At 49.1% G+C, this 19,661-nt stretch overlaps 2 protein-coding genes across 5 annotated transcripts in view; both read left to right on the top strand.

The window, feature by feature from the left end:
- Positions 1–5,050, top strand: part of WFDC1 (WAP four-disulfide core domain 1) — an 84,030-nt gene extending 78,980 nt beyond the window's left edge. For both annotated transcript variants that reach the window (XM_019978932.2, XM_019978933.2), the window contains exon 8: positions 4,858–5,050. The gene's annotated coding sequence lies outside the window, so the exon portion shown is untranslated. The remainder of the gene's footprint in view (positions 1–4,857) is intronic.
- Positions 5,051–6,394: 1,344 nt separating this feature from the next.
- ATP2C2 (ATPase secretory pathway Ca2+ transporting 2) overlaps positions 6,395–19,661 on the top strand; it is a 76,972-nt gene continuing 63,705 nt past the window's right edge. Inside the window, exon 1 of one of the 3 annotated variants that reach the window (XM_070770388.1) lies at positions 6,395–6,644. In XM_070770388.1, the coding sequence (XP_070626489.1) occupies positions 6,546–6,644 (99 nt within the window). In that variant the 5' untranslated portion in view covers positions 6,395–6,545. Of the gene's footprint in view, positions 6,645–6,772; positions 11,807–19,661 lie in introns of those variants that run through there. The other 2 variants (XM_019978924.2, XM_019978925.2) reach the window with 2 other exon arrangements.

A 19,661-nucleotide genomic window follows, 5' to 3' on the forward strand; every position in this document is an offset into this window, starting at 1 on the left:
ATCCAAGACTGTGGGTGAGCTCCCCTCCCCACTTTCTTGCTCCCCCTCCCTCCTCTACCCCTAAGAACTCCAGGATGCCCTTTCAAAGGGGACATTCTCTTCCCTGACTAGAGAACAGTGGTTGACATCAGAAGCTCACGTCGGTGCGATACTGTTGTCTCCAGAGCTTCCCCAGATTCACCGGTTGTCCCACTAATGTCCTGTGTGTTGTTTTAGTCGCTCAGTCGTGTCCAACTCCTTGTGACCCCCATGGTCTGTAGCCCTCCAGGCTCTTCTGTCCATGGTTCTCCAGGCAAGAATACTGGAGCGGGTAGCCATTTCCTTCTCCAGGGGCTCTTCCAGAGCCAGGAATCACACCCACGTCTCCAGCATAGGTAGGTGGGTTCTTTACCGATGAGCTGCCGGGGAAGCCCTAATATCTTTTATAGCCAATGATAAAGACATTTCCCCAACTCTCAGATCTGATCCAGGATTTCATTTGCATTTGATTGTTATGAGTCTTTAGTCCCTCTGGAACTTTCCATGGCCTTTCCAGACATTTCTGAAGAGAGGAGCCAGTTACTCTCTGGATGCCCTCCAATGGGAAACTGCTTGCTCATGATGGGACTTGGGTTCAGCACTCTGCCAGGAGTCCCCCAGAGTGAAGCTGTGCTCCCTCAGTGCATCGCATCCGAGGCGCATGGTGTCATGCATCCCAGCGGTGGTCTTGGCGACGCTGATCCCTTCATCAGTGTGGATGGAGTTGGCCAGATTTCTCCAAACTAGAGAAATCCAATCTGTTTCCCTTTGTGATTCATAACTGTCTTGTGGAAACACACTTAAGACGGTGTACATATCTTGTTTCTCATTCAGCTTTCATCTGCTTCCTTTCTTAAAATGTTAACAGAGTGTTTTAACTGAAGTATAGTTGATTTACAATGTTGTGCCAATCTCTGCAGCAAAGTGACTCAGGGACACAGACTCTGTTTTTGTATCCTTTCCCATTGTAGTTCATCATCATAGCATGTTGTGTAGAGTTCCCTGTGCTGTACATTAGGGCCTTGTTTTTTATCCATCCTGTGTATAATCGTTTGCTTCTGTCTCTCTCTCAGTCACTCAGTTGTGTCTGACTCTGCAATCCCATGGACTGTAGCCCGCCAGGCCCCTCTGTCCATGGAGTTCTCCTGGCAAGAATACTGGAGTAGGAGCCATTCCCTTCTCCAGGGGGTCTTCCCAGCCCAGGGATCATGCCCGGGGCTCCTGCACTGCAGGCAGATTCTTCTCCATCTGAGCACCAGGGAAGCCCAATAGTTTGCAGCTCCAACCTCAGACTCCCAGTCCATCCCTCTCCCACCTCCTCCTCCTTGGCAACCACAAGTCTGCTCTCTATTTAACAGAATATTTTATTGAAGCAAAATTTACCTGCAGAAAAGTACACAAAATGGGAGTTCTGCTCCATGAGTTATTACAAAGTAGACTCTGAAGTCTAGGCCTGAGCGGGAAGGAGTTTTGGGTCCTGTGAGTAGCTGGGGGAGAACGCAGCTGGCAGAGGCACCTTTGAAGTTCAAAGATGGGGGATGCTGGACTGAACTCAGCTTGTTTGACAAACAGCCAGGAGTCTGAGAGGTGGTAGGGGAGGAGGCTCGGGTAGGGGAGGGGCCATTCAAACAGCCACTTGGCTGAGAACTAACCACACCCCTTCAGCACCACCTAAGCTGGGAGCCCTGGGGCTCTCTGAACTTTCAGAGGGAGTCACTGAGAATTTTGAACTCTCTATTACACTCAATGGACATGAGTTTGAGTAAACTCCAGAAGCTGGTGGTGGACAGGAAGGCCTGGCGTGCTGCAGTCCAGGGGGTCGCAAAGAGTCAGACACGACTGAGTGGCTGAACTAAACTGATTACATTCAAAAGCCAACAGAAATTGTATATTTTCAAATCTCTGACTATGATATTCTGGAAAAGCAAAACTATAGAGACAGCAAAAAGATCAACCCTGGTTGCCAGGGGGTCGGGGCGAGGGAGGAATGAATAGGGGGTTTTTAGGCAGTGAGACCCTTTGGATGACTCTGTAATGATAGCTCTATGACATCTACATTGGTCAAAACCCACAGAATACAGAACACCAAGAGTAAACCCTCATGTGAAGGGATACATGTATATGTATGGCTGAGCCCCTTCACTGCCCACCTGAAGCTATCGCAGCATTGTTAGTTGGCTGTATCCCAAAACAAAAAGTTTTTAAAAAAAGTAAATCCTCATGTAAATGATGGACTTATGTGGGGGTCTTCAGCCATACCACTGCCTTCTAGAAGGTTCTATATCTGCCCCCACCCAAGGTCATCCCATCCTCTTCTGAAGATCTTTCAGTAAACAAGTTTATTCAGGTGCCAGGCCTAAACAATTTGTTGGTAGCTATTTAAAGTGTAATAAGTAGAAGGGTTCCCAGGCCTGTCCCAGCCAGTGGGGAAATGTCACCCCAAGATGGGCTGGTGATACCTACCAGGGGTGTAGGAGGAGGGAAGGGTGACATCTGTATGAGGCATTTACCTCTCGGTGTTTAGCAAGACCCAAGGCATATTCACTTGGCACCTGGCATCAGGTTCCACAGGGCTTGTCCCGCCTGGTGCAGTTAAGCCCCTGGGAACCCCAGCAATGCCCACAGCTGTAGGAAGTTCTCAGCCAGTGTTTCCCCATCACTCAGCAAACAATGACAGTGGAAGATGGCAGAAACAACATGAGGAGTGCCTGGGCGTGGGCGTGGGGAGGGTGGCCAGAGCTTGGGTGCAAATGGGAGAGTCATCCACATAAGCAGGTCTCACTCGATTCCGTCTCTTCTCCCTGCTTGGAATGCTGTCCGCCCACCCCTCCAGATATCCACAGGCGCCACTTCTCTGCACGTCACCTCTCCTGGCTGCTCAAGTGACAGGAGCTCCACTCATTCTCCAGTCCTCACTCCGTTTGCTTGTCTTCATCGCCTTGCTTGCTCGCTCTCCTAGTTTCCTGGGGCAGCCACAACCAATGACCACAAACCAGCAGAGATTCTCCCACAGTCTGGAAGCCAGTTGTTGGCAGGACCATGCTTCCTCTGAAGGCTCTGGTGGAGAGTGGGGACCCAGCCTTATCTCCTGTGGCTCCAGGTGGTCCTTGGCTTGTGGCCACATCCCTCCCATCTCTGCCTCGGTCTTCATGAGGTCTCTCCTCTGTGTCGTGTCTCTCCTCTTCTGTCTTTTATAAGGACACCAGTCCTCGGATTTAGGGCTCACCCAGTTAACCCGGCATGATCTCATCTTGAGATCCTTATCTTAATTATATCTTCAAAGATCATTTTCCTAAATCAGGTTACATTGCCCAGCTTCTAGGGATTGGGACATGGGTGAATACTTTTAGGGGGCCCTTTACTCAACCCACTACATCCACTGCCTGCAACTGCATGACAGTCTGGTTGGTTTGTAGCCTGTCACACCCTCTAGGAGGTGAGATGCAAGAGAGCAGGGACAGAGGTCACATGTATCAGTGGTTGGTCTCCATGGTGCTTAAAAATATTTGCTTAATGAATGAAAGTGGCTTTCCTTCTCTAAATTCTAATTTCTCCATCCGTGACATGATTATATTACTGCTTGGGTGCTCAGCCATTAAAAAAACAAACAGAACTGAGGGTCTATGTAAAAAGCATCAACTTCAAACGAAGTTCTAAAACTAATATATGTATATATACACACACATATATATATATATGGTGGCCAAATGGTAAAGTGTCTGCCTGCAACACAGGAGACCTGGGTTCGATCCCTGGGTCAGGAAGATCCCCTGGAGAAGGAAATGGCAACCCACTCCAGTACTCATGTATCCCTTGTATTCTGTACCTCTTGTTAATAGGATGCCTTCAAATTCCAACCTTAGAATTTCCCAGTGAGGTTTATTACCAAATATATTTCAGGTGCCTTGGGATTGCATTGAGGTCACCCAACAGGGTGTGTTGTTGGGAGGTAATTTATGGGTCATGAAATGACAGCACTTTCATACCGAGAGTGAATGGGACTTGAAGAGTGTGAGGTTCATTGTTCAAGGTGCCCAGGGCCAATATTTCAAGAAAGGCTGGATGCTTTGGGCTGAGTGGTACCCTTGTCTCTCCAGGCTGGCCAGAGCATCAGGACCCATCACTCTCAGAGCTGCCAACCTCAGCAAGTCTCCCAGAAACTGTCTTGTCTGAATTCTTTTTCCTTTAATTTTCAGCTCTGCTTCTCCTACCACAGATTCTTTTATTATTATTATTATTATTATTGGCCGTGCCACTCAGCCTGTGGGATCTTAGTTCCCAACCAGGGATCAAACCCAGGCCCTCAGTAGTGAAAGTGCCAAGTCCTAACCACTGGACTGCCAGGGAATTCCCTGTCTTGTCTGAATTAATTCCTTGAGAGTGGACTCTAGAATCCAATAGGCTGCAGGCAAAAATGGACAGGAAAGCAACTCAACTGGGAAATTTGAAACTCTCTCTTATCCTCCTTTGTCAGGTCCAGTGGTCAAAAATAAAGACATGAGCAATGGAGCCAGAAAGTCAGAGTGAATAAATACAGAACAAATTTACAAAGAAAAGTACAGCTTACCAAGACCCTTCCAAGGAATATATCAACTTGTCTAGTGAGACCGAAATATTTACAAAAATTGCATACACACCAGGCACAAAGTCCCAGTAAATTAAGAAAGGTTCATAGACCCGTGTACAGATACATTTTCTGATCACAAGGCAACAAAAAGAAAAGTTAAGCAAGCTTAAGCCTAACAGTGTCCATTCAGCCATTCCAGGCACAAAGCTGGTCTCTTAAACTACTTTCTCTGTAATCCATTCCATCTTTTTCTTTTTTTTTAATCCCCACAGGTCTGAATGTTGCACAATATCCACTGCCCAGAATCTGCTTCCTGAATGCCCTGGACATACTCGTGCCTGACCCACAAATTCTTGACAATCTGAGCTGGAGCTGAGGTGGAGCTTTCAAGGCAAAGATATTTGCCCAACACATCACCCCCTGCTCACAAATAATCTGTTTATCAAACTTTCGCCAAAGCACTCAGTTGGAGGTGCCAAACCCTGACTTAGATAGGTGGTGTCACTCCCATTTTGTGGGTGAGTAAGCTGAGGTGCAAAAAGGGGATAAGAATCGCCCAAGGTCACCCGTCGGCTAGGAACAGGCCTGGGATTAAAATCTGACTCACACCAGAGTCTTGCTTTTCCTGTCACTTCCGGGCCTTTGCTGAAATTGATGGAAGTGGGCAGCGTTGTTTCTGCGAAGAGGGGAAGAGGCGGGAGAAACAAGAAGGGCTTCTAGAACCCACTGGGTTGAGTGGGGCTGACGTGGCCACCCCTTGGGGAGCAGCTGGGATAAGTGGCAAACACATACACGTGTCCTGCCCTACAGTCCTTAAGTAACCCCACTCGACAGATAAGAAAACTGAGGCGCAGAATAGCGGCACAGCCTCCTCTGAAGCCCCCTCCCCACTAAGCAGTGGGTCTTGTTCTGGATTCCCGTGCTGTGTGAAGCCAAAACACTTACACATCTCAGTATATCCACTTGGAGGCTGGAACCCGTCTACACTGCACATTCACCCACAGGCTTTGGGAGCCATGTGAGCCCAGTGATGATGAGAGTGACTATGCCATCCCCATACCCCATACACTATGCCAAGCCCTGCCCTGAGCTCTTCCCATATAAGACGGCCCAGCAAATTTCCTCTCAATTTCACTATGAAGGAGGTGCCATCACGGTGGCCATTTTACAGATGAGTAAACTGAGCCTGTGAACATTTAAGAAACCTGCTCCAGGTCCCAAGATTAGCAAGCACAGGAGCCAGCTCTGCAAATGAGAATAAAGAGCTCATAGACCATGCAGCACCAGGTATAGCCCAAAGGCAGAGGCTCCTCAAACTGTCAAGCTCGTGGGGTTCCCTCCCAGGGCCCTTCCTGGGGGTAAGGTCTTAAGCTGTCTTCTCCTTCAATAACAAACTGGCAATCGCCTTCAGAGAGGCCACGTAGCCGCTCCCGAGCCTCCCAGCAGCTCTAGGAGCCTCAGCTCACATTAAACGTGCTCCCAGCATCTTAGCTGACCTCACGTGGCTCCCCAGGAGAATCATCTGGGTGCTCAGGAAAGTTCAGCTTCCCGGCCCGCTCAGTGACTCAGGGTAGGGAGGGGTCTGGTTTATCGCCCATCTCCACCCCATCTCCCCGGCTCCAGCTGCATCTCACGATTGGGCAAGTTTGGGAAACAGCCCAAGCTTTGAGGCCCCTCCGCAGCCCCCGGGCCTTCCCCAGGCCGCCGCGGCCCCTCAAGGGCGGGAAAGTCCGGGAGGGGCGGGGCCAGGTGCTCCGAGGGCCTCCCTGTGCGCAGCTCCGCCCCGGGGGTGGGGCCTCACCTGCGGCAGGCAGGTAGGCGGCTACCTGGTAACCTGGGCCTGGCCCGGGAGGCTTGGGCGCGCGCAGCCAGCCCCGGCCACGCCAGGGACCGAGGGACGCAGGCACAGGCGGTCGCCGGCGGGACGGGAGGCTGGGCGAGGGGCCTGCACCCGCTCACTATGGTCGAAGGACGCTTCTCCAGGTTGCTGCAGAAGCTCGCCTTCTGGGGCTCGAGCCACAAGTACGAGCTGCTGGCGAAGGGCGAGTTGGAAACCTTGGTGAGTCCGGGCGCCCGGACGCGGGGCGTGCGACCTGACCCCCACCCCGGCCCACCCCACGACCCCGTCTGCGCACCGCAGGCTGCGCTCCCCCAGCTCGCCCGCCTCCCTCTGGTTCTAGAAAGAAGGTGTCTTCCTAACAACGCTCTGGGCCCAGCGTTCGTCTTTTAAGCTTTTTATCTCTCCCATGCCAACCCATTTTGCAGATGCGAGACTGAGGCCGAAACAGGGTAAATATGTCCGATAAGGGGCACAGGACTAGCAATGACCGAGCAGGGGACCTAACCTAGGTTTATCTGACTCCACAGAATTTAAATTCCCAGGTCTCCCCATCTAGACTGCTATCGGAATTTTTAAAGTTACTTAAATGGGGTCGGGGGGCATTGGTGACAAAGTGTTGTGCAAATGTTTGAGCATAAACAGTAGCAGTAATGGTGGAAATCAGAGTAAGAGTGGCCATGCTTTTCAGTTCTGCTTCCGGCATCTCCAGAGCCACTTTCGCAAAAACCACTCAGATTTGTGTGCTAGCTTTGCAGCCTCCAGAGGACCCTCTAGGATAAACCAACAGGATTCTAGGGCCAGGAGAGTTTTTCCAGTGGACAGGCTGACACTCCTGTCCCCAAAAGCCCATCCACGTGGAGGACCCAGAGAGGCAGCGGGGTCAAGGGGTCACCAACTTTCTCCTTAGCTTGTAAGCGGAACTCACCGCGTGATACCAAGAGCAGAGAACGTGGTGTTTCTGCAGAAGCATCTCTGGGTCTCTGCACTTTTTAAAGTGTAAATGAGTCGTTCAAAAACAAAATTCTTGAAGCGGTCCTCTGCAGGTGCTCATGGCCTTTTGACGGCTGAAGGGAAACCTCAAAGTTAAATTGACTTTTTAATGAATGAGAGCTGTTGGAAAATCTTGACAACGGTCAAGACATTTTGGTTGTATGGGTCTTAAATATTTGTGTGTGTGTGTTTGAAATAGTGTTTTATAGATGAACACTAGCATGAGAATTCTGGTGCTAGGATGGCAGACCACAGGGTTGTGTCTGGCAGTTCTCAAATAATCTCTGTTTTTCATATGTGAGGTGTATGTTAACCATGGGTTGGATACAAAGTCCAATTATTTCGCTGAAATCCATTTCTCTCCCTCTGTGTACGCCGTGTAACTCATTCTGTTGAAGGAATTTGAGGTTAATTTGCCAGCCTGTTCTATGTTACTTTTTCTATTTTTCTTTTTCTTTTCATCTTTGACTTTTGCATCAAGCTGGGTATTTTTCAAGCACTCCTGATGTCGTTGGTTACAGCCAGATTCTATGGGATGCCTTGGTTTGCCAAGTACCTGGGGCTTCTCTGGTGGCTCCAATGATAAAGAATATGCCTGCAATGCAGGAGACCTGCGTTAGATCCCTGGGTCAGTAAGATCCCCTAGAGAAGGGAATGGCTACCCACTCCAGGATTCTTGCCTGGAGAATTCCATGGGCAGAGGGAAACTGGTGGGCTACAGTCAATGAGGTCGCAAAGAGTCAGACACGACTGAGCAATTAACACTAACACTTAGGTGTGCCAGCTATGGGGATGATGTATCCTGAATAGAGATGCTAGGGAGAATTTGATCTCTGAACCAAGGTGGGCTTCATGCCCCCAGAGCTTTTCAGAGGGTCCCTTAAAAGTGGGACGGGTCTTCAACCTGTCTGTAGGTATTCGGGGGTGGAGGGGCACTCACCTACCTGGCGTGTTCTCAACAGCACCCTGAGGCACGTATGACGACTTGGCAGTGCGGGGGCAGTGAGATGGGAAACCCAGGCAGCCAGCTGCGCAGGCTGGCTGAGAAACCAAGTATTCTGTCTCTAAAGGCAGCTCAGCAAACCCAGGGAATTATAAAAAAGTAAATGAGGAGTGTGATGAGGGAGGCGGCCGGCCGGCCAGCCAGGTCACCTGTTTCCTGCCAACTCAGCTCACAGTCTTTGCTCTTACACTTACGTCCTCCACTTTGAAAAAGAAGCAAATTTGCTTACCGTGATCATTTCCTCAATAGTTGTAACTCTCCTTCATGAGTACTTGTTGTAGGTGGTGTCCTGGGCAGGCTCTGAACCTCCCCTCCACTTTGCCGAGTCACCCCAGTTGTAATACTAATTATTATTGAGACCTTGTTGTGTCTCTTCACCCCTAAGTTGTGTTAATTGTATGCACGTGATAGATGAGGCTTTGGAGGCTCTCAGATTGGCCAGGTGGTAAGGTTACAGCTGTGTCCAAAACAAAGTTCATGGCAGAGACTGACCGTCAACAGAGAAATCCACCAGTTTCCAGTAGGAAGGAGAATAAAAAAAAGTGGAGTGACTGGGCAGGGGACAGGTGGTTGAGACAGGGGTCAAGGGAGCAGGACCGAGAGTCAGGAGCATCCAAGGCTGAGTCAGCACAGCCCTTATGGCTCTGGAGATGGTTTATTCTTGCTGCATTTCCAACGAAAAGGAAAGCACCTGGGAGACCTGCTTTCGTTACTGGGAAAGATCTTTCTCTGCCCATCAGAACCTTGGCTAAGGAAAATGTTGGACCAGAAATTCCTGCTTCCTGGATGACTTGGTGCCAACTCAGAAAGTTATCTTTGACCCTCAGGGCCCCCATCTCTTAACCGAGACTGGCATGGCTCCATCCCACACTGCCTTCCTGGTTGGTGAACTGATTCATCTCCCTGGGGCTCTGCAGGGCGAAGACTAGGTCCCAGCCGACCCGTGTCTTGGTCATTCATTCAGCCCAGATTCACCGAGCACCTGCCCTGTGTCAGGCTGGTGCTGCACACCAGGGATGGAGTGGAGGGAAGGATGCACACACTCCCTGCCCTCGTGGTGCCCTGTCCTGAGACGGGCCCCAAACCACAGACCACAGCTGACTGTTTAATGAGAAGGGATGTTTAACAGATTCATTGGAATGGCAACGACTAGGAGATGTGGGAAGGGCAGAGTTGATGGAGAGTTCTAGGCAGAAGGGAGTGAGGTGCAAGGCTTAGTGGGAGAGGATGAGGCTGCAGAAGCGGACCCCACAGAGGTTCTGGGCCTTGTGAAGAATTTGGGCTCCCTCCATAGAGCGACAGGGAATCATGGAAAGGTTTTAGGCTGGGGCAGGACAGTCATTCATTTATTTGCAAATGTGCCAGACATGACGCATGCAGTGAACAGAACAGACACAGTCACATTTGAGTTTTTAAGAGATCACACTTGGATTGCAGGAAGAGGAGTTCTGAGACTTACACACACACACAGAGACACCCACAGAGATCCTTGGTGTTTCTCAAAATTTAGCAATATATGTCATCTTAAAGAAACGTATTGGAAGCCCCCAGGGTTGTCTTTTAAGTATTATTTATCTGGCTGGTCTCAGTTGTGGCATATGGGATCTTTAGTTGTGGCATGAGAACTCTTAGCTGTAGCATGTGGGATCTAGTCCCCTGACCAGGGATCGAACCCAGACCTCTCACTTGGGGAGCACGGAGTCTTAGCCACTGGACCACCAGGGAAGCTCCCCCGTTGTCTTACGTTAGTCATGTCCAGCTATTTGTGACCCCCATGGACTGTAGCCCACCAGGCTGCTCTGTCCATCAGAATTCCCAGGCAAGAATACTAGAGCGGGTTGCCATTTTCCTCCTCCTGGGCATCTTACCAACCCAGAGACTGAACCCATGTCTCCTGCACCAGCAGGCAGGTTCTTTACCTCTGAGTCCTGGGAAGCCCTTCATATACCAAAATGTGCCTTGAATAAGTATAAACCTAAAATTGGCAATAAACATAGTCACATGCTTATTATGAAAACTACGTTTATAATAAGATTATGAAGTACACATGGAGCAACTGTGTTTTGACGTGGCTGGTGACGTCGTATCAGAAGTCGACCAGTGATGTGGAATGCTTGTGTTCGTTGTCGACTGCTGTGTGACATGTTACTCCCAAACGTGGCAGCTGAAAAGGACTTTCTCTCCCAGTTTCTTTGAGTCTCAGGTCTAGGGGTGGTTTTCCTGGGTACTGCTGGCTCCAGGTCTCTCGTGTGGCTGCTGTCCAGCTCTCCCCAGGGCTGTGGTCTCGTCTGAAGACTCTCAGGGAAGAAGGGGGGAGGGATTCCCGCCTGGGGCTGCTGGTGGGCCTCTGGCTCTGATTGCACGGGCATCTCCTCGCTTCTGGCATGTTCTGTTGACTGGAAGGAGTCTAGGTCGAGCTGGTTCTCAAAGGGGAGGGGATAACACCAGGGTGTGAATAAAGGGAGACAGAGTGATGGAGGTATCTAGAGGCTGCCTGCCACACTGGTGGAAAGAAATCGTCCCCTAAATGAGATCACTTGCTAAATAGAACCACGCCTGGTATGAGGTTTGCTGCGCAGCTGTCTGGTTTTGTTGGTGTTTTTATTAGTCTTGAGTCTGGTCTTTTTTTTTTTTTTTCCTGGCTGTGTTAGGTCTTGGTTGCTCCATACAGGCTTTTCTCTAGTTGTGGCAAGCGGGGGCTCCTCTCTAGTTGTGGTGTGCAGGCTTCCTGTCGCAGGGGCTCCTCTCTAGTTGTGGTGTGCAGGCTTCCTGCCGCGGGGGCTCCTCCCGTTGCAGAGCACAGGCTCTAGGCACATGGGCCTGGAAGCTGTAGCCCATGTGCTTAGTTCTTCCGTGGCATGTGGGGTCTTCCTGGACCGGGGATCAAACCGATGTCCCCCGAGTTGCAAGGTGGATTCTTAACCACCAGGGAAGGCCTTGAGGTCCAATCTTCAGACTCTTTTTGAATTTTGATTTTGATAAAGCTTATGCTGGAAATGTTTAATTCCCCATATGTGTATAAAATGGTGTTCACGCAGACCGAGACTGTGTCTGCTAGATCAGGACAACCTGCCCGTCACATAATCATCGTAGAACTGGCTGGATCACTTGAAGATAAGGCCTTGTGGAAGGGTTGTTTCTTCACCGTGTGCGGACGAGCGTGCTCACTGCTCATCACCCGTGCCAGGTAGCCACGGGCAGAGACTGGGCTTGCAGACGGCCTCCCTGGCAGCACGGTTGCCCGCTTCGCAGGTCAGACTTCCTGAAGTTGATGCGCTGACGTCACCGCGTGCTGTGCACTGGCTCCGTGCTCCCACCAAGCTCTCTCCGGGCTTCCGAGAAGCCTGCATCCCTTCAGCGCGCCGTGGGATTGTTGTCCTGGATGCAGGTGTGACACCAGGGTCCTGTGACAGCTCTTTGTTATAAACCAGCCACCCGGAAGGTCTTTATGCTGTGTCATATTAGGCTAGTTATTAAAACATATTCAATGTCTGTAAGATCTTCGAAAACTTGCAGGCTTTTGAGAGCATGTCTGAAGATGCTGTGTTGGAAACCCTGCCCCAGACCTAGTGTCATGAGCCTTATTAAGGGTAAAAGACCCCGGATTCCTCGAGCTCCTGCGGGTGGGGTGGCTAGCAGGCTCACAGCCGGCCATCTTCTGCCGTGTCTCACATGGTCGTCCCTCCGTGTCCTAATCTTTCCTTCTGACAAGGACACCAGACCCATCCTAATGACCTCATTTTAACTTAATCACCTCTTGGAAATCCCTGTCTCCAAACAGTCACAGCCTGAGGTGCTGGGATTAGGACATCAGCATGTGGGTTTGAGGGGAAGACAATTCTGCCTGGAATATGAGTTCCTTGTAGAAAGTATCTGGGAGGGTATTTGTTGGGGGAGGGGCTTCTGTGGGCCGTGGTGGGGGGATAGGTAACCTTCGTGGAGGTCTCAATCACTCTTTTTTTTTTTAAATTAAACTTTTTATTTTGTATTGGGGTACAGCCGGTTAACAGTGTTGTGATGTTACAGGTGAACAGCAAAGGAACTCCGCTGTACATATGGGGCTTCCCTGGTGGCTCAGAGGCTAAAGCATCTGCCTGCAATGCAGGAGACCTGGGTTTGATCCCTGGATCAGGAAGATCCCCTGGAGAAGGAAATGGCAACCCACTCCAGTACTCTTGCCTGGAAAATCCCATGGACAGAGAAGCCTGCCATACATATACATGTATCCATTTTCCCCCAAACTCCCCTCTCTCCCAGGCTGCCACATAACACTGAGCAGAGTTCCGTGTGCTATAGAGTAGGTCCTTGTTGATTACCCATTTTGAATATAACAGTGTGTATATGTCCATCCCAAACTCCCTCACTGTCCCTACCCCCTTACATCTCCCCTGGCAACTGTAAGTTCACCCTCAAAGTACAGACACTCTTAAAACCGTGTTTGTCAGCCCTACCTGTGTGCCCCAAAGCCCTGGAGATGACCTGTGTCCTTCCGGCTGGGCCGTCTTCACTGTGACCTTCTTGTGGGTGGGTAGCGGAGCCCAGCAGAGCATGTGTCTGACGCAACTTGAAACTCAAGTATTTACCAAGGAAGATGTGCTCCAAACTCATGATTCTGGAGTCCCTGGGGTGAGAGCAACTTGAAACCACTGGAATGAAGTCAAGCCCTACCCATTATTATTCTTTATAGTTCAAACCATTGAACCCAGACTACCGTGCTAACTGGGCCTGGTAGGTTTACAGCTAACACCCAGGATCACCCCAGGTACATCTCAGAATCCTTTGGTCTGTGCCTCTCCAGTGAGACTGAGTCTGGTGGAACTTGTGGGTCGGGGGAAAGAGTATTGGCCTGAAAGACCGCACCTAACCAGGAGATCTTGGTTTAGGCAGGGGTCAGGGCCAGGAGCCCAGAGCCGGAACCCACCCTGGGTTCCATTCCCCTGGCTGTGTGAGTTTGGGCACATTCTTTGTCTCTGCACATCTGAATGTCTGTCTCTGAAAGCGGGTGTGTGCCCTTAGTGGTTTCGAGGTTCCTCGTGGCTCTTTGTGAAGATTAGATCAGGTGACGTGTGTAGGTGCTGACGCAAGTGTGCTTTCCCTGGGTGAATATAGTCATAAGACAAGAATAAACGAGAGAATGTGAGGAAAACTCGGCATGATGCCTAGCTCAAACAGCGGCGATGGTTTTTATTAGGAATCATCCCTGTCCCGTTGCTCTCTGAGCTCAGGTCGAGTGTGCAGCGAGATGCTCAGGAGCCAGACTGGCTACATAAATTGCAAGATGAAAATGTGGGGCCCCTTCTTGAAAAACGGTTTAAGAATTTCAGGTCGGTGCCAGCAGGGCATTGCAGGCAGCACAGCCGGCCTGGCGGGGCGTCCTTGTGTGAGGTCCGTGGTCGGAGATGCCAGACGTTCTTGCCATTTGCTTTCCTCCTTTTCAGGCTCCGCACAGCCTTCTTCTGCCCTTCACATACTTCTGTGGCTGCTTTAGAATAGCTCTTCCCCAAACGCGGTCTGGGGCCCAGGAACGTGAAGTCTGAGTTGCAACCGAGAACCACTCTTTCTCCATCCCTGTGACATCCATCCTCCTGAGGCCAGATCCTTTTAGTGAGTTAAACACTTGTACTACCCAGGGGAGCTTATAGTCTGGTGGGTAAGACAGAAATTATACTAGTGAGTATATAATTACAAGCTGAGATAAGCCCCATGAAGGAAAGCAGCACATGTAAGAAAGGAGTTAAACACAGCCTGTGTGTGCCTGTAGCCTGTGGGGATGCTGCTGCCATCAGGGTGCAATCTGGGGAGACTTCCTGGAGGAGGTGGCAGGGACTTGGAGAACTGAGATTTGAAGGCAAGCTACCCATTCTCATTTTATTTTTTTACATAAGCCACATTTCACATATGCCCTGGAGGATGGCCTCCCTCCTCTGACCTTGGGAATTCTGTAGGTTGCTAGTCTCATTCAGCGGCACTGCATCTCCAGTGTTAGCAATCCCCCCACTGGGCTGCCCCTTCCTCCTTTCCCTAAGTGCCAGCATATTGAAATTTGAGTGAGTTTTGCCTTCACTGACCATTGAATTAGGCTAATGTTAGTGTTCTACTGTCTTTTATGAACCAGGAACACTACATTATTTTTTCTTTATCCTCCCCCGCCGCCCCACTTCTTTGTCCTTTTTCCTTTTCCCTTTCGAAACTTGTCTTAGTTTTTTGGTTCGATGTTTTGTTTTTTTCCCTCATAAACCAGAGTAAGTTTGCAGAGTCTGAAATTCCTCCTTCACTCCCTCACTTCTTTTCTCTCCTCCTTGACGGGGAGGTGGAGGGATTACTTGCCCTTTGCAACTAATCTGTGTGCAGTAATCAGATCGCCGTTGGTTTGGGCACTCCCGGCCTCCTTTCTCTGCAGTTCTAGAGAAGCTGTGATTAGGAACACTGGCATCCGAGCACCGGCCACCTGAGGCAAAGTCCAGTTTCGCCACCTGCCAACGGAAGGTTCTAAGCCAGTTTCTTAATTCTCTCTTGCCTCTGGGTTTTCTTCTGTCCAGTGGGGTCAAGTGTACCTGCCTCAGAGCTCTGTTGTGGAGTGGAATGATTCCCTGTGTGTGAAGTATTCAGGCAGCATCTGATCACACCGTAATTACCGTTGTTTATATACAACAACGTAAGTGTCTTTTTGTTTATTTTTTGTACATACATAGGGTCCTATTGCACACACAACAGGAAGCTCCTCCGCCCTTCACACTTCCCCACAGTGCATCCTGATCAAACACGTTCTTTTCTTATTTCTTTTTTTTTTTTAATTTTTGGCTGTGCTGGGTCTTCGTTGCTGCGCACAGGTTTTCTCTGGTTGCAGCGAGTGGGGCCTACTCTTCGTCGCGGTGCACAGACTTCTCATTGCGGTGTCTTCTCTTCTTGCAGAGCACAGGCTCTAGAGCACACGGGCTCAGTGGTTGCAGCTCTGGGCTTAATTGCTCCATGGTATGTGGAATCTTCCTGGACCAGGGATCGAACCTGTGTCCCCTACATCGGCAGGCAGATTCTCAGCCACTGAACCACCAGGGAAGTCCTCTTTTCCTGTTTCTTAAAGTTTACTGAAGTACAGTTGATTTATAGTGTTGTGTGAGTTTCTTCTGTACAGCAAAGCAACTCCGTTATACATATATATATATTCTCTTTCATCCCATTATGGTTTATTACAGAATATTGAATACAGTTCCCTGTGCTCTGCAGTAGGACCTTGTTCTTAATCCATTTTATATATCAGTATAATAGATTGCCTCTGCTAATCCCAAACTCCCAGTCCATCCCTCCCCCAGCCTCTTCCCCCTTGACAACCACAAGTCTGCTCTCTATGTCTGTGAGTCTATTTTGTAGATAAGTTTGTTTGTGCCGTGTTTTAGTTTCCACATGTAAGTGATATCATATGGTGATGGTCTTTCTCTAACTTCCTTCACTTAGTATGATCCTCTCTAGGCTCATCCGTGTTGCTGCAAATGGCATTACTTCCTTTTTATGGCTGAGTAGTATCCCACTGTATGCATGTACCACATCTTCTTTATCCATTCCTCTGTTGACGGACATTTAGGTTGCTTCCCTGTCTTGGCTGTTGTGAATAGAAGCACATTCTTTCCTAGCGGCTGTGTAGGCATTTTAAGTTAACCCACATCCCCAGCTGATGGGCTTTTGGGTAGTTTCCCTCCTTTCATTTTCAGAACAATGTTCTGCTGAACACCTATGGATGCCGTATATTATTTTGAATCCTTACAGAAATCCCTTTAGGAATCTGAGCCTTGGAAAGTGAAGTAACTTGCCCAGGCCCACACAACTCCCCAAGGAGTTCGGACCCAGGTCAGCCTGGATTCTGTGCATGAATTCTCCACTCCCACTGGCCAGGTTTCTCTTCTCTGAAGTTCCTGTTTTCCCTGTTGTAATCAATTAGTATTGGGCTGGACAAAAGGTGCCTTTGGATTTTTCAGGAAGAGCCTCTGGAAAACCCAAATGAACTTTTGGCCAACCTGGTATTTTATGACAAGTAGTGCTGAGGCTGTGTCGATAGCCTATTTCTCATTTTTGCTCAGTTTTAGCATCTGTTGGTGATTCTTGCCTGAACCCATTACTGTTTAAAAAATATTTATTTTTAATTGAAGGATAATCGCTTTACAGTATTATGTTGGTTTCTCCATACGTCAACATGAATCAGCCATAGGTATACATATGTCCCTTCCCTCCTGAACCTCCCTCCCACCTCCACTCCATCCCACTCCTCTAGGTTGTCACAGAGCCCCAGTTTGAGTTCCCTGAGTGATACAGCAAATTCCCACCGGCTGTTTTACCTGTGGTAGTATGTATGTTTCCATGCTACCCTCTCCATCTCCATCTGTCCCACCCACTCTTCCCCCTCCCGTTACATCTCCATTGCTGTCCTGCAAATAGGCCCATCAGTGCCGCCTTTCTAGATTCCAGGTGTAAGTGTTAATATATGATATTTATTTTTCTGACTTACTTCACTCTATATAATAGGCTCTAGGTTCATCCACCTCATCAGAACTGACTTAAAATGCATTCCTTTTTATGGCTGAGTAACATTCCATTGTATATATGTACCACAGCTTCTTTATCCATTCATCTGTCAATGGACATCTAGGTTACTTCCATGTCCTAGCTATTGTAAATAGTGCTGCAATGAACACAGAGGTACATGTGTCTTTTTCAATTATGATTTCCTCAGGGTATGTGCCCAGTAGTGGGATTGCTGGGTTATATGGTATTTTTATTCCCAGTTTTTTAAGGAATCTCCATACTGTCTTCCATAGTGGCTGTATCAATTTATGTTCCCACCAACAGTGCAGAAGCATTCCCTTTTCTCTACACCCTCTCCAGCATTTATTGTTCATAGATTTTTGATGATGGCCATTTTGACCAGTGTGAAGTGATGTCTTGTTGTAGTTTTGATTTGCATTTCTCTAATAATGAGTAACGTTGAGCATCTTTTCATGTGTTTATTAGCCATCTGTGTGTCTTCTTTGGAGAAATGTCTGTTTAGGTCTTCTGCCCATTTTTTGATTGGTGAACTCATTACTTTTAGAATGTTTGCTGAACGGCAATTTTCCAAGTTTATCATTCCTGCCTCATTTACTACCTGGTGCTTGGTATCAGAAAGAGCTGCCCTAACTCGCAGACCTAGAGAACAAAGCTACGGTTACCGGGGCACAAGGACAGGGGAAAGGGACAGTTAGGGAATTTGGGATGGACATGTACACACTGCTATATTAAAAATGGGTAGGGACTTCCCTGGTGGTCCAGTGGCTAAGACTCCATGCTCCTAATGCAGGAGGCCCATGTTCCATCCCTGGTCTGGGAACTAGCTCCCAAATGCCGCAACTAAGACCCGACACAGCCAAATAAATAACTTTTTTTTTTAATGGATAACCAACAAGGACCTACTGAATAGCACATGGAACTCTGCTGGGTGTTATGTGGCAGCCTGGATGGGAAGGGGATTTGTGGGGAGAATGGATACATGTATATGTATGACTGAGTCCCTTCCCTGTTCACCTGAAACTATGGCAACATTGTTAATCAGTTATGCCCCAACACAGATAAAAAGTTTAAAAGGAAAAAAGAGCTGTCCCTTTCTCCTCTTTATCTAGTTGTTCGTGTATTCATTCATACATCATTCATGCACTCACAAATTCCTATTCTTTTAGGTGGGTTAAAATTTGTTACCCTCTTTTTTTTTTATCCTCATGCCCAGATTTGGCCATTAGAAGCCTTTTCTCATGGTGACTTTTCTGTCCTCTGGACATCTTTCCGTCACTCTCTGAGCATGTGCCTGCTCTCTGGCATAACAAGACATTCCAAGCTCATTGTGAACCTTCCCTGAGCCAGCCCTGGAGCCAGCCATTTCTTCTGGGAGTCTTGGCTCTTTTCGCCAGAAGGATATTATTTTTAAAATTTCTTTTGCTGCACCAGGTCTTAGTTGCGGCACATGGGCTCTGTAGCTGTGGCATGCGAGCTCTTAGTTGGGGCCTGTGGGGTCTAGTTCCCCGACCAGGGATCAAACACGGGCACCCTGCATTGGGAGTGATGAGTCTTAGCCGCTGGACCACCAGGGAAGTCCCAGAAGAAGGGTATTTAGAAATCAAGATCTGGTGTGCCGTGTGCCCATGGTCCTGGGGTGTTATGGCCTCTGGGCCCTCTCAGGTGTGTGTACGTGTACACTGTTAGAGCCATATTCAGTTTTATACTTGTGTGTGCATTTATACATGTATATATAAGTATAAAACTGAATATTTGATCATAGCTTTCAATCCAGGGCTGGTTCCAGCTCTATGTATATTTGTAACTCCCTTCCCCGACAGCAAGAGTGCCAGCTCACATTATGTTTGGTATGTATTTGCTTATTACCTAATCTCCCTGTGCGTGACCAGGCTCCTCACCTTGCCACCCACCTGTTGGTCCCCAGTCCCAGCGGCCTCCTCCTAACCCAGCTCTCGTGTTGACTGCTCTGTGCCACCTGCTTCCCCCACAAGACCTGCACTCTGAGCACCTCACGTCATATTGGCAGTTCTTTGCTGTCTGGGTTCACACCACCATCATTCACACACAGAGAACACCAACTAGGTGTGATTTCAGGGCCTGGAAAACACCTCTCTGAAACCCATCTTGACCTGAGGCTGGACCTTAAGAACCTCTGCCTCAGCAATGCTCCATGTGTGGTATCGTTATTCCCATTGTACAGAAGAGAAAGCGGAGGCTCAGAGAAGTCAAAGGGCTTGTTGAGGGTTGCTCGGCTGGTAGCTGGGAACCTGGATCAGGGCCCAGATCAGTGAGACAGTGCCTGGTGATGCTCCTTCCACCAGTTTCTGCAGTTAGGGTACCCCCCGCAGCATTAAAAAGCAGTGGGCCAGCCCTTTGAGTTCATTTGCATCCCTCTTGCCTCCTGTTGCTCTGCGCTCTCAGCCCTGCCGCCGTCCTCGTGGGTCCCTCCCGTTGCAGCCTCTGCCCTCCCTTCCCAAGCTGACATTGGCCCAGTCTTTGATCCTGAGCATCCCAGCCTAGGAAGGCCCTCCCCTTCTGCTCCAGCTCTGCCCCAGGCTTAGTCAAGACTGGTTTTTCCTCCTTGGAATCAGAAGATCTTACTCAGGGTTCAAGATCCGACAGGACGCAAAAGGGGGTTCAACAGAAGTCTCTTGCTGCCTGTTTCACACCACCCAGTTTCGAGCTCCGAAGGCAACCAGCCCCTGGTC

This window comes from Bos indicus, chromosome 18, assembly GCF_029378745.1.
Source record: "Bos indicus isolate NIAB-ARS_2022 breed Sahiwal x Tharparkar chromosome 18, NIAB-ARS_B.indTharparkar_mat_pri_1.0, whole genome shotgun sequence".
Taxonomy (NCBI): Eukaryota; Metazoa; Chordata; class Mammalia; order Artiodactyla; family Bovidae; genus Bos; species Bos indicus.